Here is a 24,879-nt window from a genome sequence, read left to right on the forward strand (position 1 = left end):
AATTTTTAATTGCCTGACACCTGTAATACAAAATAAAATATTTTAAATTTGCTATTTTTTTTTGTAATTATTTGAATAAAAAAAAAAAAAAAACACTATCGTATATAATGTGAGCTGCGCCCGCCATTACCTGCTTGGCCAGACCGGAGAAGAGCGCCCTGGTGATGTTGAGCAGGTTGACCGAGCCGTCCACTTTACAGTACATGTCCTTCAAGCCGATCAGCTTGCACAGCGTGATGATGGCGCGGTGACAGTGAAGGCCGTAACCTGGAAGCGGAGAACACGGAATCTTCTTCTCAAAATTATTTCCACTGGGACAATAATAATAATAATTGTTATAGTTTGTACCCTCGGTCTGTTTCTTCATACGAAGCGTCGTCTTTTTGAACTTGGATTCAATGTCGTGATAAACTGTTGACAAACAAACATCAAATGTAAAAAAATAAAATAATGTGTTACTTTTTTATTTTTATTTTTTTTTACCAACGAATGGCAAGCAGGTGTTTTAAATTTAATTTGTGAAGGTGTCATCTTTGTTATTGCTTGCATGGCATCTTTTCTCTCCCTCTGCCCCCTTTGAAATCAAGTACAGGAGTACTGCGACTATTCAAAGAGTACACAAAATGCTCACAGCTATATATTCTTTATTATCTGTGAAAAACGACTCCTATTCCATTTAACAGTCTTCTTTGCACCTGTTTTGTTCTGCCCTCAACAAACAAGCACTAAAGTGCTGCGAAAACATTTGTCTTTCATTTTCTTTTGTTTTTCATCCGGCTAGGTGATGACATCTTGAGGGGGGGAAGGAAAAAAAAAAAAAAAAAAAAAAAAAGGACATTTAAATGTCAGACAAAGACGAGCTTTTGGGAACATTGTGTGCCTTGTGAATCACACGTCATGACTCAAGTAGAAAACAAAAAACAAAAAAAAAGGCCAAACCTCTTTGTTGCTCACTTTGTTATGTCATTGTGCTGAGCTGAGTGACAGCGCAAGCTTTGTTGACGTCTCGAATGGCATTTCGGGAGCCAATTGCGCATTTTTTTTTTTGTTGCTTTCATATTTCAGCAAACAATTTTGAGGCATTTTTCTTCCAGTTTGGTTCTGAAAAGTGGCGACTCGCAATCTAAGTGTGTACTTACTGCTGTGGTTGTTGTATCTTTCTATGTAGTACAAGTAGTGGATGGCTCGATTCTTTGCCTGCACAAACACGCAATTATGATCCCAAAGTCAACAAAACACAACAACAGGCACTTCGATATCGGCACAATAAAGCATCTAATTCAACAGCTGTATGGGAAAATTCTGCTTTGAAAGGCGCCGGCAGGGCGATTACATCTGCCAATAAGTTCCAGAATTTCAACAACCAATGTTCAAGGTGCTCATAATGTCACCGAGTTCGAATCGTTACTCTCACCTTCCTCAGAGCTGTTTTCCTGTCTGCCGCCTTCCCCACGGCAAAACCTGCACACAAAATGGAGTCCCCTCATTCACACGTCCTCACCTTGTAGCTACGTTGAAAATGGAAAAGAACTTGTGATTGACAGCCCCGTTTCGGATTCGGTGCTGAGAATCCTTCCCTTTTAATCCACCCTATACAGAGCAGTGTTGAATGTGGTGTATCACAGGTTGCTGAGCTAAGAAAGCGGAAAAAGGGCTTTCCCCCCCCCCCAAAATGAGCCAACAAACAGTATACATTGACTTAAAACATTCAAATGAGTCCTAAAAGTCATTCAATAATGGATTATTCAAATACAATTAGGACACATCAATATGTACACCTGCTCAATAATGTTACCTTTATTGCTTATTATTGTAGTTTATTATTTGGAGTTTGTACCTGCGGCGCCTTGACCGTTGCCCACGGCGACCAAAGCGCTGACGGATTTCTTCCTGCCGTCTTTTGCTGTCATGGTGAAAACGTTCTTCACCTGCGGCGCAACAACACACGATAAATAGGAGACATTCAGACAGCGTTACAAACACTAGGGGTCAGCACTGATACACCACAAGGAAGAGACAATTTGTGCTGGTCCACATTATGGAGATTTTGAACTTATATTAACAATATTAGGCCACGCCCAACTTATTTTTCTTTACCATAAACCACATTACTTTGTCTCCCTTTTGTCTAATGTGATTGAAAGTTGTGTAGCAGACTTCCTTTATCACTCAACCACTCTGTCCTCGTTTGAGCAACACAACTTTCAAGGTTGAGCATTTTGCTGATGGAAAGAAAATCAGAAAATTGAATAAAATCAAGCAAAGCGGAGGCGACTGGCAAGCTTGGTGGCCGTGGACATCACCTCTCTACGTTCTTTCACTGCATTCACTCACTTTTTGAAACTCCTTCCTTACCCATTCCCTTTTCTCCACATCCCTCCTCCTCCTTTTTTTTTTTTTTTTTTAATCGCATGCTGGTGTCATCATCCTTGGGAGTGCAGCATTTTTATTCCAGTAAGCCTTTTTTCATTTCATTAGGCTACAATGAGTGTGCACACAAACACACACCCAGAAAAGCACTTGAGATGCGAACATAAAGTGGCCATCGGGGGGGAGTCTAATTCCTGCTGCGGGGCTTTTTTATTCCTGGATGGCTGCAGAAGACGCATGAATGGAAAACACACATAACCTAATAGTGTGCGCGTGTGCGTACTGAAAGAAGCGAGTAGGCGGACACACAACGATGCCAAAAAAGAAAATGAAAATACAAATGACTTCAAATCTCACGACGTCACTGTTGGTTAATGAACAGCACTCACCTCGATGACACGAGAGTCGAAATCTTCATAGGTCTCTACAAAAAAAGAAATAAAAAAATGAGCGCACACATACGCAACAGTCCAGGCTAACTGAAAATGTTGGTGTCATTCTGAGTGACATCTAAAATGACATTTCTTTGACAAAACCAGCTTTGTTCTGTTTTAATTAACAGCAAACAAAGGATGTGCTTCCAAAAATGTGCACACAAACTCTGCACAAGCGAGTGGAGCTGATCAGTCGGTTCCAGCTGGGTGAACATCACATCCAGCGCGCGAGGTCTCTTGTGGTTTCTTTTCCTCACTTTATTTTTACAACCTGCGAGTTCTTGTTAGCAGCGAAGGGCGCCAGAGCGGTAAAAAGGAGGAAAAAAAAAAAAGTCCAAGCGAAAGGTGGCGACAGGCTTCGCTGCGCATATCTGAGTCACATAAACGCTACAACGGCCATACGGTCAAAATATACAAGATCTCACAAATATACTGCACACATGTATCAATGTTGTATTATAACATGTATAGAAAGTGCATGTATTTGCAACCTCGTTACTAAATTGCTTTGTATATTATTATTTCCAACTATTAGATATATTCTGAATTATAATATTGATGAGTGGTTGACATTTTTATTACATGTTTTCCTTCCTGTTTTATATCCTTGCCCCAAAATATATTTTCTTCCACTACAGGGCAAATAAATAATATAAATAAATAAAAAATATATAAATAAAATAAATAAATCAAAAATGGAAAAAAAAGAATATTTTTTTATTTATGTACACAAAAAAAAAATGCAGAAAAATACTCCATCGGGTTAAAAAGAAGGAACACGGATTCAATAAAATACATAAATAGTTATTGAAACACAATTTAAAAAAAATAAATAAATAAATAAATAAATAAATATATATATATATATATATATATATATATATATATATATTTATTTAAAACTACATATAAACTGTACACAAACATGGGGAAAAAGTCTGCACCACTTAAAAAATTAGTACGTTTAAAAATGTAAAAATAAAAAAATTAAAAAATTAAATAAAATAAAAAAAATAAATAAATATATATATATATATATATATATATATATATATATATATATATATATATATATATATATATTTTTTTTAAATATACACACAAAAAAGAAAAAATACTCCATCAGGTTAAAAGAAGGAACAAAATGGGGGGGGGGGGGGGGGGGGGGACAACAACAAAAAAAACTACAACAAAAAAAACTACAACAAAAAAAAAGGTTAAAACAAACAAACCAACCCAAAAAAAAAAGCTTCATATAATTTTTTTAATTGTCAAAAATTCTATACCAAGTCATAAAATCTATTAGGAAAAAATAAAATGTGTTGGGAAAAAAAGAAAAAAAAAAAAAAGACAAGAAAATCATGGGTGGCACTATAACCATATGAAATTTGGCCCACATGACCCAATCAGCCGTGTGAAGAAAGGAACAAAAACAACAATTAGCAATCAACGTTACCTCCATTGGGTCCCGGATCAGGGGGGCCCAGACTAACGCCGCCCCACGAGTTCCCCGTCCAGCCTCGCTCCCGCTTTATCGTCTTCTTCCTGCTCCTCTCCCACTCATCACGCTGACGCACTGCAAGGGAGGAAACGACATCAACACGCATTCGGTTTCCCGACATCAACAAAAGATCAAGTGTGTGTGTGAACGTACCCATTTCAGCTTGCACTTCCTGCTGCTCGGCCTGGTCTCTGCGGCTTATACGCTGCACGGTGCCGTCTTTAATCACCGCCGCGTTCAGACCGGGCCACATGAAGCCTCCGTGACCTATGCAGTCAAGTCAAAGACAAAACCGGCTCTTAAAGTGAACTCATGAACACTTCAGAAATGAAAAGTTTACTCCCCTCACCTTCTCCAATGGTCTGGCCTCGGTTCAGATCACGCCTCAACTTGCGTTTGGCTCGCTTCCCTCTGCCCTTCCTGGCGCCGGCCCCTGACTCGGCCAGCACGCCTTTCCAAAGCTCTTCGGCCGTCACTAGGTATAAGCACGCACACACAAAAAAACAATAACAATACATTTTAAAAAAAGGGAATATTTTTTTGTTTCCCTGATCTATTCTCAGCCCTATTAAGAATATTTAGAGCACAATACATTTTAAAAAGTAAATAAATAAATAAAACACCTTATGGAAAAAAAAATGTTTTGCGGCACCCATTGAAAATAAATTGCAAAATGCGAAAATCTATACATATAACGACCTTCACATTCATCATATAATTTTTAAATGACTCAGCAGCAGCATCAAAATAAATCAACACCCATTAGATAAAATGCATATTCCCTTAATAAGATATATAAAAAAAAACCTAAAATAAATCCATAAATAACAGTAATAATTCACTCCAAACCACTTAATTTAATAATGATAATGTACCCGAATATTCCGGTATTCCCTAATAATTTGGACCACAGCATTCAGCTGAGGTGATGTTTATTTACGCAAATGTTGATGGTGCATGCATCTATTGGGGCTTCTTTATGAGCATACAGTAAAAGATAATTTTTAATACTCTACCACGTACTTGCTTACTAATCACACAACAAGACAAGACACTTTCATGTAAGATAATTGTCCCTGCTACCGTTTCGTTTAGCAACATAATGTAAATGGGCTGTGTAGGTAACTCTTTATCCTGTATTCCTGATGTTAGCATTTGTCCTTACGCTTGTTGAAGAAGCTGCCGTGTCTGCTTGGCTGCCAACATGCAACCGGCACAAGAGGAGGTGTGAGGGTCGCTCGATTGAGCTGCTGGGATCCATGGAAAGCGACCCCGACAGCGCGCAGGGGCGTTGCACCTGAGGAGACACGCAGCCATGATTAGACAAAGACAGTCAGTGCAAGTATGCTCTTCTCCGATATATAATTCACGCTAAAATCGCAAACAAACCTAATAAGTATAACCATACGGTTGAAGTGGCCGGACCTGATTGACAAACTATGCAGGATTTGTCTCGATGGAAAAACAACACCCCACATTTGGAATCACAAACACAGTCATAAAACACAGAAACACCACAAACGACCTTTAAATAGGGGAAAAAATAAGCTAAACGAGAAATATCTCACCTCCAATAGCGATGCGGAGGGTACAACACACGCGAATGGCCGCCGCCATGTTGGATTTCTGACGGGTCCTCCAAGCCAAGGCAGAAACGAGGTGGCTGAGCTTCGCCTGTTCAAAAATCCGGAAACAGAGGTGTACCTGTTTTGAATTATTGTACTTTATTTTTATTTTTAGTTCATTACACCACTTGTTTAGAATTCATTGTATGTATCAATTTAAGAAAAAAATAACATTCTCTCTCTCTCTCTCTCTCTCTCTCTCTCTATTTAATTTACAGTATTTCATTTATTCTTATAATTGACTTTTACATTGAAGTTATTTTTTAATTCATTTAGAGTACGCACACTTTTAATTTTAATATCCACAGTGTTTGTTGCAAGTACTCTAGCTGGCAGCCATTCCAATTGTATCCTGACGAGGTCAGTTTGGGTAAGCTCCAGCTCACCCGCAAGTTAACCATGTGAGGATAAGCATAGAAACGTACAGTAATGGATGGCAACAGGAATGGCATAGACTTGGACCCGGCTAGGTAATATTTGTTGAGTATGAAAACCTGAAGGGTAAAAAAAGAAAAAAAAAAGAATTTTTCAGCCAAAGGCTTCTGTGATGATTGATTGCATATTCAAGACCCCACAGAGCCTCATTTCCCCCCTTTGGCATCAATTATCCCATCAAGAGACAAGGAACAATTAGAACATGCAGAATAAATTGAAGTCGTGGAGGGGGATGACATTAAGGGAAATTGTTGTTAAACTTCTGCTACCAAAATGCTGGGGAATGAACAAATCTCTGTAGCTCGGTTTTCATGCCATGTATTTATTAGATAACGCGATGAAATAAAGATTTCAAATTGCACAAGTGCTGCATGATAGCCATGTTAGCCTCCAGCTATACAGGTCAGCTTATGGCTATTTCTGGTCAGATGGATGCTAACGTGAGTCATTACACAACAATAGGTCCTTAGATCTTGGATCAATATTCTTCCACTTGCATCCTGAATAACAACAAAAGTCATTTTCATGAATCCGAGCTTAAATGCACTGCCATTGACTTTCTACTTCTAGCCAAACGGGAAATCTTTGTCAGCATTTAGCAGCGGGCTAGCAGTCGATTTAAAGTTTCTACTTTCGGGATGATGTCATCATGTATTATAGGTACAAGTTCTGCGAGTGTGTCTCACAATGTATCTTCTTTATTGTGGGTGAACTGTTATGTCGTCCCTTCAAAATGTACTGTGTATCACAACCAGGCCAAAAGGCACCGAAAGCTCGACTCGCGATGTCAGATTTTATAAACACAAAGAATTACATTCAAGGCATTATTTGTCTGTTTTGACTGTATGTAAAACATGGAAAATATTTGAAAATGTTCAGTTAAAATAAATAAACAAATACAAATAATTTGAACGATTAAACTATTATTTATAGTATAAGATAATGTGAAGAAAAGCATCAGTCTTCTGTAGGAATCAATTAGTATCAACCATAGGGGACATAAAAAGTCTACACACCCCTGTTAAAAAACTAAAAGAGTTATTTCAAAACTTTTTTTTTTAAACGAATGTGACCCTGCCTTCACGTGCTATGGGAAAGGTGGATGTTACCACAGAAACTCCTAATTTCGACCGGGTTCTGTTCATGTGATTTTGTTGTTCTAGCAAAATTGTGTATGCTACGTAATTGTGTCGATTCTAAAAGTGTGATATGGTAATTTTTCAATTTCAGAATTTCAGCATCATTTTAACCAAACGTCATTTTGACTTGGACAATAATCACAGAGCAGGAAAAGGAATGACTGTGAAATAGGGATGTCGACAAATCTCACAACTATTCAGCATAAAGACTAACTCCACTGTGTTATTTTTTTTATTCGACATTTTTTATTCAACTTTTTTTGTGATGCTGCCACCAAAGTGTAATGAAAATCATTGCTTTAGCAGTAAGAAAAATAACAAACAATTCCAACAGAGTCAACATGAAAGTGATGCTGTTAACACACAAAAAAAGTCAATAAAGGAGAGAGCGAAAGGCCATACGAGAGAGCAGGAGAGCTGCAAAGTCCCCCAAAAATCAATAAGTCATTTTGCAAGCAAACATCCTCAAACATGACACAAGTGGCCAAGTGTACGCTTTCAAGATGGATTAATTCCTGCCCAGCTTCGTGACTTTCCTGCTCGATGAGAATGTGTCGAGGGATCATACAAAGTGGACATTACGCACGGATCCGGCAAAATGGCCTGTTTTTGTTTTTACAAAGCGATCCTGCAAAATTGCCAGATAACACAGCAACGGCATCATAACTGATACTACTGATAGAATTTTCCGACAGAATAGCCTTAGATAGCAAGCCACATGCTGCTTCACCATGTCTCGATACAAACAATTGCAATTTCCATTCCAGTCAGACTTTCAAAGCAATAGTGTTTGAGGTAATACGTAATGCTCCGCTCCCCGTGAGACGAAAAACAATAAGTGCACAGATGAAGACATCATACAAGGACTTTTAGCTGTGGGCAAAACAACATGGACGCTAGCGATTAGCCATGAGTCATTGACGTCATTCACAGAAATATAATACACGCGTGGGAGCCAGTGGCCGTAAAGCCATGTTATTATCAGCTTGTCAGCAGATTGATGAGTGGAGCTGTTTGTGAGCTTTATAGTATTTTCAACTTTTCGACAAAAGGAGCAGCAAGACAAACAATAAGCACTACAACATGTCAATAATTTTAGGTATGCCTAATAATATCATAAAAAGTTTAGCTCCGATAGCGTATATGTTAATAAAATTACATTCTTTGCTTTTATACTTGGTGTAAAAAATCAATCGCGTAACGTAATTTTTTTTAGGTAAAATTTCAATGTTCCAAACTTTAACAGCGTAACATATAAAAACAATTCTCACATGTCTCATAAAATCATGACTTTTTTTTATTATTAAAAAAGATTAACTGTGTAATATTGTGAAATTTTCCCGTAAAAATTAAACTCATTTTTTTTCTCTTGTCGCCTTTCTTGTAAAATTCCAGCTTTTTATTTTTTTTTCTGTTGTAGAAAACATTGTGAGTTTTTCCTAAATAAAAATAGGATTTTTCTCATAACATTGTTTGTTGTAAAATAAAAAAATAAATAAATAATCTAATTAATTATTATTTTTTTCTTTTTTTGGGGAAACTAAGACTTCCAATTCAATAACATTACATTTTTACCCGTAATATATTCCTACAAAATGTCCACTTTTTTGTTGTTAAAACTAATTTTTGAATGTGACTTTTTAGTCTCATAAAAATAAGACTTTCAAGCTTTTAACCAGACATTTTGTTTCCCCATAAAACCCTTTCTTGTAAAAGGTTTTCATTGTGAAAAATTGTGCAGCACAAACAAGCAACATTGCGTTCACCTTCCCTTGAAAGTCAAATTATTGGCCACGTCCAACTTGTGAGTAGAAAGCTTGGTCGATGATAAGAAGTTTGCGACTCTTTCAGGTGAACACGGCAGGGACGTCCACACTTTGATTTATGGCCTCCTCTGCCTCTTCACTTTGAATCACACGCTTACACGGCGGCACTTGCGACCTTGAATGGCTCCTCAACCGACTTTGGGACCTGCCAGTGAGTGCAACGGGAGGTTTTGTGCGAAAAGGGTAAGATTGCTCCAGGTAATATGGTTGTGTATGTGTGTACCTCCCTTCCTCATCCTCAGAACAATTTCAGGAGTCATTGACAGAAGCCATTGGTGCAATGATGCTTATCTCTCCATCAAAGTTGTGTGCAAGGGTGTGTGTGCGTGCGTGCGCCACCTGCTAAATCAATGTCATAGCTGATTGCGTGTATGTGCAGTGGCGCGTGCTTCTGAGAGCCATAAAAGCAGGCCAGGATATCATTTATGTGCCACCACATGAACAAACAGATCATATATAGAAGCTGTAAAAGTCTACTCACCCCTTTTCAAATGTCATTTTTATCACATAAAAATGACACCAAGAAAATTCTTTGGGGAAAAAAACTAAACAATTTAAGCATTTTGCGCTGTGCTTTTCGCTTTTATCCACCATTTTAGTTCATTCATTCATTCATTCATTCATTCATTAATTCATTCATTCATTCATCTTGAATAATCATTCTCCACCCTTTTACCATCCATCCATCCATCCATCCATATTAATGTATTTATTTTGTTATATTGCATCATCATTAATCATTAGTTCATTCTTCCTTATCCACCTTGTCATAAATCATTAAGCAACAGCAAATGAACAAATACACTTACACAAATTCACAAACATACACACACAAACACCCTTCTTCATTGAAAATGCATGTATGTGTATACAAATGCATGCATAGACTGACATTTCCTTTGAACACACACACACACAAAGTACACAAATAAACATGCACATTTCTATCTGTATATGCTGAATGTATGTATGGCGGCAGTTTTAATCCATCAGTTTAGCCGATGTGACAGTTCCATTTCCTCGCAGACGCACAAGCTGATTTGGTTTCTGAAGAATTCCAAGCAGGCACAATTTGTTCAGTCTACACACGCACATATGGCTAGTGGCTAACTGCTAACCGCTAAAGGCTACAGATAGATATAGCTCTAGTACTGACTTTAGAATGTAGCCTGTTTAGCTTAGCTAACTAGCTTAGCATCTGAAGTGTGGTGACATACAAAAAAGAAAAACACTTTTTTTTGTCTAAGGTCCCTTTTTTCATTACGTGGTAGTTAACGTGGCATTCACTTCTCAAACGCTCACAAAGTCGTGAGAGTCCTTGATGTAAAAAAGAAAAAGAAAAAAAAATCCAGAAAGTCAGCAATTAACTGTATTTTTTTTGACACCAAATTCATCAGGGATTTTCTTCCCTCACTTCTACCGCCTTCCTTCATGCTTCACCTCTTCCTAATCACTCCATCTTTCATTCCCTCCTCATCCTTCTTTTTTCTCCATTCTTTGCTCATTTTTGATAGTCCATCCATCTTGTGTGCCACCTGCCTTGATCACCGCTGTAAGAGCTCTGTACCAAATATTTGGACTCCTTTTCCTAATAAACATGGAGTCTTCAACTCGCCCAACTTTTTTGGATATTTTGGAAACATCAATGACACATCCTTGTTAACATTCGAGACAATTGAGTAATCAATGAACCTAATGTAGCCTACCTGTTTTTGTGAACATCGAATTTTATCGCAACCTAACGCATCAAAGAGGAATATAAAAAATAATTTACTATATTCATTGTGTCTTTAATAACCCTACATACATCTAATGAACCACAAAGACAATTTAATGTTCATATGGATGTTTTTGTAAAGAGTGTACCACAATTTAGTCTTCACTGAACCACACAGGTGTGTTTTAGTAGTCTCAGACAGTCTTTGACGAAGCATTTTGATAAATATCAAGGACGATTCAATGACAGCTAAAAGAATGGGGTCGGTGGAATAAATAAATGCATACAGCAAAACCCTGGAAGACGTTTCATCTTCCATGTTGCAAGGGTGTGCTGAATTGCTGTCAGTCCAGCTTTGGCATCCTCTGCTCAATATTAATAAACGACCTGTGTCACTCTCGCCGCCGGGGGGCGCTGTCAGCTGACAGGTGGCTTTACAATGAACGCTTATGTAACTGTAAGAAACTGTCCCGCAACCAAAACGCCAAACACATGCACACATTCTGCATCATGTACCGGTATATCAATTCATGGTTAAAATTATGCATTTTTCAAAGAGTATAATATATGTACAAACATGAAAAAAAAAATATTTAGATCTCTACTAATTAAAAAAAAAAAAGAAAAAAAAACTTTTTTGTGCAATTACCAATGAAAACAACTTCCTTGGATAAGATTAAAGATAATATTTTATGATGCATTGCTATGCATTCAATTCACGTTTTCATTTTACTAAAACATGAATGAAATCACTGGTAACACAAATCAAATGCTAGGGTAACATATATTATTTAAATATTTATTTAAATATATTAATACAAATATTTATATAAATATTTATATAAATATATTTATTATTTTTATTATATTTATCATTTATTATTTTAAGACTTCTTATTATTCTACATTTATTGTATGTATTTTATGCTAAACTTTATTTTTAAAAATACAAAAAAATATAACTCTATTAATTACAATTAATTTCTCAAGTTATCCATTTATTTGATCAAAATTTGAATGAAATTATTGTAAACACTCATCATATGCTTAGGGCAATTTATTGCAATGTTTATTAAAAACTAATGAAATTTATGGTACTGTACTTTTTAATTGGTGAGTCAAAAAAATGTTGCTAGATTACTTTATTAAAATATTATTCTACTGATAATACTATCCAAACGCTTTGCTGTAAATCAACAAACATAGACAGCAGTATTCTATTCAATTGTGCTCTATTATTTATTCCATATCCAGCTTGAGTGTCTACGACAGCGTGAACACGGACTGTATCTTTCCTCCAAGCCGCAAGCTGGCTATTTCATGGTCAGGCTACGCTCCAAATGCTATTTTCCAATGATAAAACGCTTGCTTGTGAAAATCAGTGTGTGTGTGTGCTCGCGTTGAGCCAGCAATCTGTATTCTTCTCCTCCATCTTTATGCTTTGGATGAAAAAGCATCTCCCTGCTTGCTGCACTTAGCGAAATTGAATGCTGTACAATGAATGAACACACGCGCACGCGCACGCGCACGCGCACGCGCACGCACGCGCACTGCTATACTAGCCACTTTATCCTCTCATCCATCCAACACAGTGCTTCTTGTCTACTGTATGTGCTGCCACCTGTTTTGATGTGGAGGTTCACGGTGGATTTGGTCCATATTTATGATTTAAATGTGTTATTTCTTGACCCAACTGTTGCTGACTCACTGTTGTGTTGTGTTTGTTCTTTGTCTGTCTTGTGGGTTACATGTTTGTACTGCAGTTGTGCCTTCAGGGTTTCTTCATGTCACATCAAGCCAGTGGCTACTCTAGCCTGATTGTTGCTGTGTGATTTTTATTTTTTATTTTTTAAATTGTCGGCATCAATCATGACAGACAAGTTTAAAAGTGGTTACACAACTATAAGGTGTAGTCCTTGATCTAAAACAAAGGCAACAATTAAACAATCACTATTTTCTTTCATATTGCTTCAAAACACATAGGGGTATATTCACGAACAATACGCATTGCCGATCAGCCCGGGTTACGTTATGTGTCCTAAACCAACATAGAAAAATTTCCCCACTCCCTCTCTCTCTCTCTTTCTGCGTGATCAGCCAGAAAGGGGCGTGCACCGTGCCACATGCACTGCTGTCATGATCCCGGGATCGAGGTTGCGGCAGGTTAATACATGCTTTCCAAAAACATTATTTGCGTCACGCAAACTCCATGTGGCTATTTGCTCTGGCGTTTGTGAATTAGACGCTGCATATTAATGAGTCTCATTAGCATCCATCCATCCATCCATCCATCCATTTTCTTGATTCTCACAAGGGTCACGGGGGGTGCTGGAGCCTATCTCAGCTGACTCTGGCCAATCGCAGACATGTTTTCATGAACATCAAATATAATTTCCAGTAATTGACTAGCCCAATGTACATTTTGAAAACCTCAAAGTCAATGTAGTCTTTAGTTAATTTAATGAATGTGTTTCTGTAAACATCAAAGACAGTTTCGAATCTACGGTAAACTTATAAACATCTGAGACAATTACGCACTCACAGAACTTAACGCATGTGTTTCCATTAACTTCAAAGATGTCTTTACTCTGGTGAATTAAGTTAATTGACGCTCTAAATTATTTGAATTTTTACCCCCCAAACATCCATGACATTCATTGACGACTACGTTGCCTTTAATGTTTTTGAAAAATCTACAATTGCTACATCAAAGAAAATCCATCCTTCTCCTCAGCTTTCTCCTTTCTCCTTGCACCACCTTCTTATCTCCAGCAGCTGCACATGTTAATTTCTGTTTGCATGTCGTATTATAGCACTGTCAGATTTGCACACACACAATGACTGAGGTGCACTATCCAAGGCTGAGGCCACACAGGTGTGCATGTGTGCTTTTGTGTGTCTGTATGATGAATGTCCATGCGCCACAATTGATTCACTCGCAACCTTGATCATCACTGCAAAGTCGTGTTGGGACTTCTGTACGTTGAAAGACATTCTTGTACAAATTCTTGCATTTGGTGTACGCTTAAAATGCGTTTCAGCTGAGGATGAAAAAAAAAAAAACATCAAGGAGGCTTAAAGTCGTGACATATCCTCAAAGTCACGGCGACCTCCTCTTGCCGTTTCGCTGGCCCGGTAAGAAATGTCAGAGCGCTAACGACGCATGCTAACGAGGCGTGCCGCTGTCATGTGTTAGGCTAAATGCCAGGCAGGGACAGGCAACGCAAAGAGAAAATGGTAAGAAATGACACTCACTCACTGGAGTGTATACCATTACCTTTTTTGACCGTTTAAATGTGTGTTATGTAAAATACGAACAAATTAAGTACAGTATTCCCTTGAATGCTAACATTAACAAACAGCTAATTTACTATAGCCTACTAGCGCTAGATAGAATGAATTGTAATCCCTCCATATACAGTCAAAGATAGAAACAGCTGCTGATATATTTCACTTTATTGAACAAACAGTAACAAAATAAACGTGTAAGCTGCATAGTCACAATCGGACGCTAGCCCAGAGGCACTCTACTAGCTGAGGGTTAGCCACTTACGAATTGGGGCTAACTTGAGTTAATCACAGCCAACTTACAGATACTACAATGTAGAACATGGAGAAAAATAATAGGTTTTAAACACATATAAATAACAAAATTAACAAATGGTCGCTATTGTCACGATGGGGGGGTGTTGGAGGCAGGACCCAAATGCAGGGGGCAACAAAAACAGGGCAAGGCAGGGATGCAAGTAAAAAAGGGGATTTAATTAACAAAAAAATGTAAACAAGGTACTACGAAAAAATACAAATGAACAAAGTCAAAAACACACAAGGCATGGCATGGATAACAGGGAAAGCAACAGGAACAGGAACAATGACTCAACAAGAACTGAAAGAAAGCAGGGTAACTAAATACACATGGTAACGAGAAAACAACAGACACCTGGGCAAGATACAAGAGGCTTGGGGAGCTGATTGGTCAACACAGTGGGAAGGGAAGACACACTCAGGTGGACGTGGTTAGACATAACGGGACAAGGGAAGAGACAAGGAACACATGACAAACAACCAAAAACACCAAAAGAAAACAAAATCCCACCCCCACAAAACCAAAACATGACAGCTATTTTGCAGATTTCTTTGGCTGTAACTCCCGTGTTAATTGAGGGATTACTGTTTTTAATTTCTTCATCTCACGTGGACAATAAAGACATTTCCACAACAATGTAATATGGGTTCAACAGACGTTCTTCACGAGTGTGTGCAATACAAACATGTCCCAAGATGACTATCTGAGAAATACAGTTCATACACATGTACAACATATGCAGTGGGATGGTTGTATATAATGTATGCTGCATGTGTTTTTCAACTGCGCACTGTGAGATGTGCGCATGAGGCGGAAAATGTGTTTAAAGTGTAAACAGAACACACACTTGGAAAGACAAAATGTAATGACTTTCCCACGATGGTACATGGCACTCAATGTCAAATTATTTCCCCAATTCACACGCTACCTGTATTAGAACAATTTGTCACTGTCCAGTAAAAAACATTTATGTCACACTATGAGGTATGAAGAGTAGTGACCAGTGGCCAGATCAAAATATCAATACCAACATTGGTATTTATTGATGGATACCAGTGACATGAAATCAGGATAAATGAAATAAAATAGAGAATGAAATGTATTCTTAAACAAAAAAAAAAAACAACTAGGAAAAAAACCAATAAACAGTATAAATTGTCAATAAAAATATAGAATATACTAATTAAAAAAAAAGAAGTATAAGTATATAAGTAATATAAGTATAAGTATAATGAGTATAATATACAAATAAATACAGAATATAAATGAGAAAAAGAAACGTAAACACTACTACTACAGTAAATAATAAGACTAAAAGCAAGAATAATAATAGAAATTAAATGAATAAAAAAATAAAAGCATAAATAAATAACAATAAAAACAAAGCACACAATATTTGGATTAAAAAAAGAAAAAATAAATCGTATGTTACTTGGATAAAAAAAAAAAGTAAATTACAAATATGATACAACTAAATTGCAAAAAATATATGTAATACAATATTTGTATTAAAATAAGAAAAAATAAATAAGATTGAATTTACAAAGTACATGGTTACAAATAAGCAATAATACAAATAAATTGTAAAAATATATGGAATACAACATTTGTATTTAAAAAAAATGTAAAAAGTAGATAGTACAATATAAATAAAATAGAATGGAATATTTGGATATTTTCCTCTTTCCTTGTCCCCAAGTAGTGAGTTTGTTGATGTTTTCTACAATCGATCTCCTTTATTTATTGCTTTTACAATATTCATGCAATGTTATGTATTCTCAGCAGGAAAATACATAACCCTCAGAAAAAAAAGATTTCCCAATAAACAAGTCCACACATTACAAAATGCAGCTCTGCCGTGCATCTTGTCAACATTCATGCAGCTTCATTTCACACTTTTCAGAATTTGCCGCATCATCAAACTCTTACGGTTTCATTTAAGAAATGGGAATAAGGCGGCCGCAACGGATGATGCTGTTGTCCATTTGTCATTGTTAGCGGGGAAGAAGTTGCCGAGGGTTATTGTGTTGGACGCGCTCGTGCATACGCGCATACTCTGTGAATGATGTGCCGGCATTCCACTTTGGCTAAATATGCTTGAGAAGATCATCATTCTTGGACACAATGGCCAGTAAGATGTTAGCATGGAGAAATAACTCACTCCTGGGAAACAAAGCAAAAGTCATTTAGCAAAGTTTATTCAGTTACAAAATTATAACAATGATTGTTTTTCCAGCCATCACCTAATATTTCCTCATACGGTTTAAGCATGGAATGCAAACACTGGAAAAGTTCAGAAGGAAAACTTTCAGGCTGCCACCAAGTAAGAGTCACAAAAAGCCATCCCCATCAAACAACAAAGATGTTGTAATAAGAAAAGACAGCACTGTATAATATTGTATTTGATAAAAACATACAGTAATGATCTGAACGAATGTAAATACTTAAAAAAAGCAACATTTTTGTGCTTCAATTCAACGGACGTTGTACTGCTCCTTTAAGAAAGTCGAACGGCGCCATTCTCTGTGCAACAAAAATGCATGCACGCAATGAACATTTAATGACAAAAGAATGACAAATTAAAGAGAAAAGTGATCAGAGCTCTTGTAACAGTTTGCCACCTCAAAGGTGTCATATTTGATCTTTAATATGAAAAAGACGATTGAAAAATAAAATGTCCAAACAAACCACATCACAAAGGTTTGTTAGCTTAATGCTAACATATAATGCAAAAAGCTGTCGACAGATAAATGGAAATTAGCATAAAATTGTAACTCTTCAAACTACTTTCCACAAACAAACAACAACACATACAACTTTATTTATAACGCACTTTAAAACAACCATCGCTGCGGGGTTTCCCTCTATTTGAATCAGATCTAACTTGCAACCCCGTGTCTACTGTGCTAAAACGAGCTCATAACGTATTCGAAGAAAATGTTTTTGGATTTGCCGTTGTCGAGCACTGCAAGCATTTCACCAGGAGTCGACATGACAAGCCCCCATGGTGGGACAAGGTCACGTTCACTAACCTGGACCATGCTTGGGCCTGATCCATCGGGGAAGGACCTCACACTCTTGACAGCTGCACTCGGCGCGCATGGTCTTCATCGAACTCAGCTATTTTTAAGGCGTAAGAAACTGTATCTCAAGATTTCCACCCTAAAGGTGAAACTGAGTGTTAGGCCATTAACGCCGAGCAGGGGGTGGCAACCAGGGAGTTTTTCTTCTGGGCGACTGTCCATCAACCAATGGCGTACAAAACTAGATCCCACCAGTTCTACTGAAAGGCACAATGTAAACAACATGCTAATGATTAGAATACGCTGCTGGTTTTAAATCATAAAAGCATCTTTATAAAAGCAAATTAGTATACATGTTTATAAACATGAGGCAATTTAGTTCTCCATGAATCTAGTCATCAACAGTGTTCCCGAAATTGTGTCTTACAGTATGTGCGTGTTACCGCTTCATTGTCTCAGCCTTCATCTCCTGATGCTTCGTCATTTGCAACTGAGCACAGCAGCCATCTGCATGTGACAGCTCAAACATGAACCTCCACTTTTAAAACCTCAATAAAAGTCTCCCATACAAATGAGGAGACATTATTCATCTATCCATCCATCCATTCATCGTGCTTGACCTTGTCCACCTGGTCATCAACCAATCGCAGGGCACATATAGGGAACAGTCGTTTTAATGAACAATTTTGAGTCTTCGATTAACCTAACAAACGTATTTTATTTATTATTTTTTTTGATGTGGGAGAAACCAGAGTACCCAGAGAAGAACGCACAAATTCCGCACAGGCATACCGCAGCCGGGATTTGAACCCCGGAAGTAAAAAGGATAAAGTTCTTGAAAAAAAATATACCTTAGGTTCTTGAAAAACATGGACTTTATTTCTTTGTTTTTAAGTAACTAATTAATAGAGGAATGTGAGATTTATGTGATTATAGGTCACACTGATATTGGTGCTTTTAATTGGTGCCGAAGATAAGGTAAGGTTCTTTAGCATAATGGCATAATTGCTTAAGTCATTTTTAAGTCACATTATCGATATGGGCTTGCAAAAAATGTGTTTTTTCTTTATGTCCATGTCGATCCAAGTCATGATAATCTGTAAAAGTTGAATCAAGGTAATTGGACTCTAGTTTGTTTAATTTTTCTTTTGTCTCGGGCAATTATACCATTAGGCTAATGATATGTAGGTATAGACCATCAATTTACAGCTTGTAGACCCAGGGGGCCAGTTTGAGAAAAACAAGTTTAATTTGTTCAGTTAAAGTTCCCTCTAACAAATTTTTTTGTTTTTTTTTCCCAGAAAGTTGTGTAAATGGATGTTAGCCGAACTTCTGCCGCCATTTAGAGGTGGTGGTATGACGAGTACCACTGTATTTGTATACAATAAATCACAAAGTCATTGGTCAACATTTATCCTTGGTGACAGTCTAGTGATGGTTATTATTTAAAGCTCCAAACAAAAGCATCTGTCATCAGAGAGGTCACTTTTGATGTGTGCCTATGCATATGATCATATACAACACTCACAATACTGCCAGACATTCATTTTCACAGCTCACTGCCTCATTGCGCCTCTCATACATCTCACTCTTGAGTCCATTCGTTAAAGACGTCCCCCATCAGCCTCGTCTTCCTCCATCGTGGTTTTCCAGCAGGAACTGAACATGCTTGGGCATGTTTTTCGTCGTCTGATAAAGTCCAATGGGCTTCCAGCCGCTTCGCATTTTGTCTTTGACCTTTGCTCCGTTCACGCCTGACCCGCTCACAGGCTTCCGATCGTACGCAAATCGCATGAATGTACTCAATCGCTCGGGTTTCATCATGTCAGGTTTCAGGTTCTGGTAGCGGTACGATCCAACGGTCTTCTTTGTTGTTCTTTTGCTCACCCTGGTGTGCGACTGCTCCTTCGAGTCCTGGGGTTTCCGGTGACTGATGGAGCTGGTCGGCGTCCAGTCGTACCTCGAATTGGGCATCCCGTTGTCATCCATCTCGACAAGACTCAAGTACGTGAACACCGACTTCGGGGGTAAACTCGTAAAAGTGGTGTTCGGGATGTTCTCCGGCGATTTCCTTTGTTTCCGCTTTGGTGTCCTCTCTCGACTGTGATTCATACGAGGGGATGGTTCGGAACTGCCGGATACACGCCGCTGCTTTTTGGTTTCCCAAGTCTCGTCATTTTTGCGAGATGCAACCATTTCCTCCCTTTCGAACATCTCTGGCTCTTTGGGACTCACGGGCATGTGGGAGGGGATAGATTTCCGGTGATTTACGCTCGTTTTATCCAGTCTTATGTCTTTAGTGTCCTTCAGTATGTCTCGCATGTGGGACTGGGCAGGCTTCCGGTGGTTTACGTTCATTTTATCAACTCGTGTTAAGTCCTTAGTCTCCTTAAGATTGTCACGTGTGTAGGACGGGTCAGGCTTGCGGTGGTTTCTATTTGTTTTGTCGACTTTTATCGTGTCTTTTGTGTTGAGAATGTGGTTATTACCGTTGTTTTTATCGACCCCTTTTAGCTCTCTTATCAGCTCCTTAGTCTCCCGAAGACTGGCTTGCGTGTGGTAATTTCGGTGGGTTCCACGTGTTTTGTCCCCTCCTATTAATTCCGTAAAGTCTTTAAGACTGCTATGAGTGTGGTTGTTTCTGTTTCTCCTCTCGACTCCTTTTCTCTCTCTCATGAGCTCCTTAGTCTCCCGTAGACTGTCGTGCATGTGGGACTTATGGGGTTTGTGGTGGTTTCCGTTTGAGTTTTCAACTCTTTTGAAGTCCATTGTGTCCTTAAGACTTTCACCCATGTCTGTTGCAAGGCAGTTGTTTCCGTTAGTGTGTTTAACTCTGACTGGCTCCTTTATCTCTTCAAGATCGTCACCCAGGTGGGATGCAAAGTGAATGTTGCCATTTATGTTTTCAGCGCTGATCAGCGCCTTTGTCTCTTCGTGCTTCTCGCCCATTTGGGATACAAAGTGATTGTTGCCATATGAGTTTTTGAATGCAATTTCCTCCTTAATGTCATCAAGATTGTCATGCATGTGCTGGTTTGTGTTTGTATTTATAAATCTTAATAGTTCCATTGTCTCCTCGCGATTGACATGCATGTCGGACGTAAGGGATTTCCGGTTGTTTTCATTTGTGTTTTCAACTCCTATTAACTCTGCAGTCTCCTTTCGATTGTCATGCGGGGAGGATTCAGAGGGTTTCTGTTGGTTTCCATTCGTTTTATCAACTTCCATGAAATCCTCAGTCTCTGAATGACTGTCATTGATGTCGAATGTGAGGGGTTTCCGCTTCTTTCCATTTGTGTCGTCAACTCTTCTGGGCCACATCCCCTCCTTACGACTCAAATGCATGTGGTTGCGTCCATTCCTTTCGGCAACTCCTTTTCTCTCTCTCACTTGCTCCTTAGTCTCCATAGGACTGTCCTGCATATGGTGGTTATCCCCTTCTATCAAGTCCCCGGTCTCCTTGGGGCTCTGATGGATGTGGGATGCAAGCACCTTGCCGTTGTTTCCGTTCGTTTTCTCACCTCTCTCCCTTATCAGCTCCTTAGTCACCTCAAGACTGTCACGCACATGAGGAGGTGTGATGAGCGTCTGCGTTCTATGAACTCCCTTCCTTTCGCGTAGCATCTCTTGAGGTCTGCGAGGCTTACGGTCCGGTACTTTGCCCGCCCTTGAATGCGCCTTTTTGACCATTAAACTCTCAATCTCCGAGCACATCCATCGCAAGAACGCCGACTCGGACCGGTTGCGCAGCGCCGCCCCGGGCTGAGTGGAGTGGAGGCGGATGCACTCCACGACCACATCGGGCAGCAGGGGCAGCATGTCCGGGGGGAAGTGCCCCACCAGCCGCGACAGGCGTTCGCTGTACACGTCCATGGGGAGTAACCAGCGTAGCCCGGCGCTAAGTATGCTCTCACTATGCTTGACACATGGCGATGTATGCTGTGGTGGTTCAAAGCCGAACCCTGATGTAACAAGGCTCTAATGGCATCATCACATGCCACCTGGTGACATCGCAACGGCGTCTGTGAGTAAAAAATCCACCATGTGGAAAGTACAGTAGACCTTGTGTGCTGATATTAATCATCCGCGCCACCAGTTGCCTTAGCGACGGCCGCTACGCCTACCACTCCGTACAGTGGGCTGCAGGTATAATCGCACATTCTCCTCCACATAATTTGTATTTAATTCTACAGTACTGTACTGCGCGTAAGTCGTCATTAGATGCTGTTTTAGTAGTGCTGTAATGATTCTATATGACTAGAATGCCACTCAGCCAAGTAGATTGGCATGTGTGAGATCTTATTTCTGTATTTAAAGGGTAACGAAACAGGAAGTCAGACTCTTGCTCCACCTCTCACTATGATTTGAAATTGGCGCTCAAAGGCTGGGCCTGGTCTGGCTGTGTTAATCAGCAGCAACTCGCTAAAAAGGTGTTTAAGGAGGCGTGTACGAGACTGATCTGGTGGGCGGCGACCGTGACTTTTCGTGTAATGAGAGGACAAACAGCCAAATTGTGTTTATCCCAGTGTTTACCCTTAAGATGGCACCAAACACACGGTTCTTGCCCCAAAGTCAAGCTTTTAACAAGCTTATACAGTTTATCAGCAAAAAAAAATAAGTTGATTTACCCTTCAAAGTAGACAAGGTTGTATCAAAAAGACATCGTCTATTGATTATGAGAATAAATATCTATATCGTGGCTGCCTGTCTTATGAGTTTTTCAGAACTCAAGCTGTCATCTCGCCGCCATTTTGCTTGATCTTAACAGCAATAATAGATGCGCTGTATTTTGGCAATAAACTGAACTCATTTCACAAGAAACATCAGTTTAGCAAATCGTGAACTGTTCTTTAAAAAAAAAAAAGAGCCATCAAGTGGTTTAATACCACTTTCAGTTGAATTTTAGTGTCAAACTGTATTTAAAACAATCACAGTCCATTCTGCTAGCAAAATGTTAGCAAACAATGCAAAACAGCACAGCGATGCTAACAAACAATGGCAGTGTAGCTCTTTAACCAACAGGCAACACTCAAATGCCTTTATCATCAAAATTCAACATTTTAAAATGTTAATTTTATTCGACGCATGGAAGTTAATAAATTGAATTTTGGAGGCAAAAAAAAAATCCATTTTGAGCTCATCTGTCCTTCCTTGTCGAGTCAACACAGTAACAATTGTAATGATGATCTGGTTAAATCGCGGCTGAGCGAAAACCCACACAGCGCAGACACACACGTGCGCACACACGCACGAACCTTTTATGAGGTCTCTTATTTCCCAATAGTCTCACTCATATTGATTGAGGCACTCCTACACTGGTAATACAGCATGTGCATAGGGGGTGTGCACTGATGAATAACACTAATATTCCTCTTCATTATCTTCATTATCTGATCATGTATTAAGCAACTTGCGCTTGTACAGTTCCATTTTTATTAGGGAACTTTACCCAAATAAGCCAGATTTGTTTCCTAGAAAGACGGGTGATATTATACTGCCAAGCTGTTTGATATTTGATTATCATTTTGAAGGAAAGTTTGATCCAAAATGAACCCTTGAAACCGATTCCACCAATTGACACAACTCACTTTGAACAGGAAGTCAGACATTTTGGTAGGGAGCAGCCATTTTGGATAATTTCCAATTTTCTCATCTTTGCTTATGCTATCTAATGTGAGTGGAAAATGATGTCAATAATTGGTGATTATTTCAAGAAGTCGGCTTGTTAAATCGCTGCTAATACCTTAAATTTAATTTGTTGTTGTGCATATGGATCTCATTTGGTTTTGCAGGTGTACATCATGCTGCAGCTGCTTTCATTTAAGAAAGCCAGGACTCAGTGGGAGCGGGGGAGACTCGTCTCGGCCGCATCTCGTTGCGACACTTTTTGACGTCCTCGCCTCCGACTGCTCTGATGTCGCTCCAGACGTTCGTTTTCCAGAGAGGCCGCCTTGTCCCGGAGGCTGCCCCAGGCGCAAGTGAAGACAAACAGGCGGCTAACACTCCTCACATGGGAAGACAGCAACAAAATGAAGGCAGCTTAGACGAAAAAATAAAATAAAAAATGTCGGCCTCAATCACTAGATGTTCCTTTAGTAGCAGTGTGACAAATGGCGTCTGTGTTGTATACAAGGCATTAAACGCAGCTAACCAATTAAATCCCACACTACCTGCTGCATGAAGCAGAATCAATTTTTCAAGTCTCCAAAAATACATCTTTGTGAGCTGACACAATTAATCCACAAAGCACATAGAAATCTTTCCGGGGAAAAAGTGCAAGCCGAGTAAGTACGTGTCAGTGTTTGCCATTAGCTACAAACTTCTTTTAACAGTAAAAGCAGCCAACCCAGAGGTCGCTGACTGTGAAGCGCAAATTGAATTGAAAAAGCCTCCTAATACAAATGAGGTGAACCTGCAGTGTCAGAACAGGCTTTTCCACTTAGGGGGACCTGTGGATTGACAAAACAAGTTTTTTGATGCGATGAGTGAATGACAGTGAAAGATGGAGCGAATGACATAGCACGTGTAGCATCAGCGCTGTTCATGATTATTTCTTCTTAAAACACTTGTTTTTACTAAATTTGGATAGTCAATCTTCAATTTCATAGTTTGGATCCTGATCAGTTCGTCCACATGACGGCGCGGTTTCGGAGCTTGAAACCGATAAGTCTTAAAACCAGGCTCCAAAGTGGAATTTTTTTTTTTTTTTTTTTTTTTTACTATTTCACTTTCATGGTGTGAGCTGGACGATTAACACGGTTCAGAACAAAATGCAAACGCAAAAGCAAACAAAAAAAAAAGTTAAATGAAGCCAAATGACACGTTGATGGAGCACTTTAGCCGCGTGTGCATGTTGGTTGTCCGCTGCTGTATGTTGTTCACATGATTTTCGGCAACATCTCAGGACTTTTAATCTGTCCTTGCCTTTGTCCTCATCTGACGAACATTCACGCTTTAAATGAAAATGTATTTCTGGAACTGTGTCAGTCTTTGTGACACAGTTTTCTTCACCAGTCTCACCTCCTTGTGATTTTTTTTTTGTGGAACCAAACAAGTATTTGCAAAAAAAAATGTGGAGGAGTTGCTAGCATTGAAATGGCTAATCAGTTGCTAATGGTGTGATTGATTTTTTCCCCGCCGTTTTTAAACTGATTGAACTGTCGTTTTGCACAAAATAATGGTAGAACTGCATTATGATGACATTACAGCAATCAGTCAACTTC

General features: G+C 38.8%; 1 protein-coding gene and 1 long non-coding RNA gene across 2 annotated transcripts in view; one reads left to right on the forward strand and one right to left on the reverse strand.

Annotated features, from left to right (window-relative positions):
- The window catches only part of mrps5 (mitochondrial ribosomal protein S5), a 66,959-nt gene that overhangs the window by 2,151 nt on the left and 39,929 nt on the right, over positions 1 to 24,879 (reverse strand). Inside the window, exons 2-12 of the mRNA XM_077495771.1 lie at positions 5,874 to 5,979; positions 5,471 to 5,602; positions 4,655 to 4,780; positions 4,459 to 4,572; positions 4,261 to 4,380; positions 2,760 to 2,794; positions 1,838 to 1,928; positions 1,415 to 1,461; positions 1,140 to 1,197; positions 349 to 411; positions 131 to 267 (exon numbers count right to left, since the gene is read on the reverse strand). Coding sequence (XP_077351897.1) covers positions 131 to 267; positions 349 to 411; positions 1,140 to 1,197; positions 1,415 to 1,461; positions 1,838 to 1,928; positions 2,760 to 2,794; positions 4,261 to 4,380; positions 4,459 to 4,572; positions 4,655 to 4,780; positions 5,471 to 5,602; positions 5,874 to 5,922 — 972 coding nt within the window. The 5' untranslated portion in view covers positions 5,923 to 5,979. The remainder of the gene's footprint in view (positions 1 to 130; positions 268 to 348; positions 412 to 1,139; positions 1,198 to 1,414; positions 1,462 to 1,837; positions 1,929 to 2,759; positions 2,795 to 4,260; positions 4,381 to 4,458; positions 4,573 to 4,654; positions 4,781 to 5,470; positions 5,603 to 5,873; positions 5,980 to 24,879) is intronic.
- LOC144001784 (uncharacterized) lies at positions 21,674 to 23,733 on the forward strand. Its single transcript, XR_013278587.1, has 2 exons — positions 21,674 to 21,802; positions 23,449 to 23,733. It is a non-coding gene; the product is annotated as an uncharacterized LOC144001784 (long non-coding RNA).

This window comes from Festucalex cinctus, chromosome 14 (genome assembly GCF_051991245.1).
Source record: "Festucalex cinctus isolate MCC-2025b chromosome 14, RoL_Fcin_1.0, whole genome shotgun sequence".
Classification (NCBI taxonomy): Eukaryota; Metazoa; Chordata; class Actinopteri; order Syngnathiformes; family Syngnathidae; genus Festucalex; species Festucalex cinctus.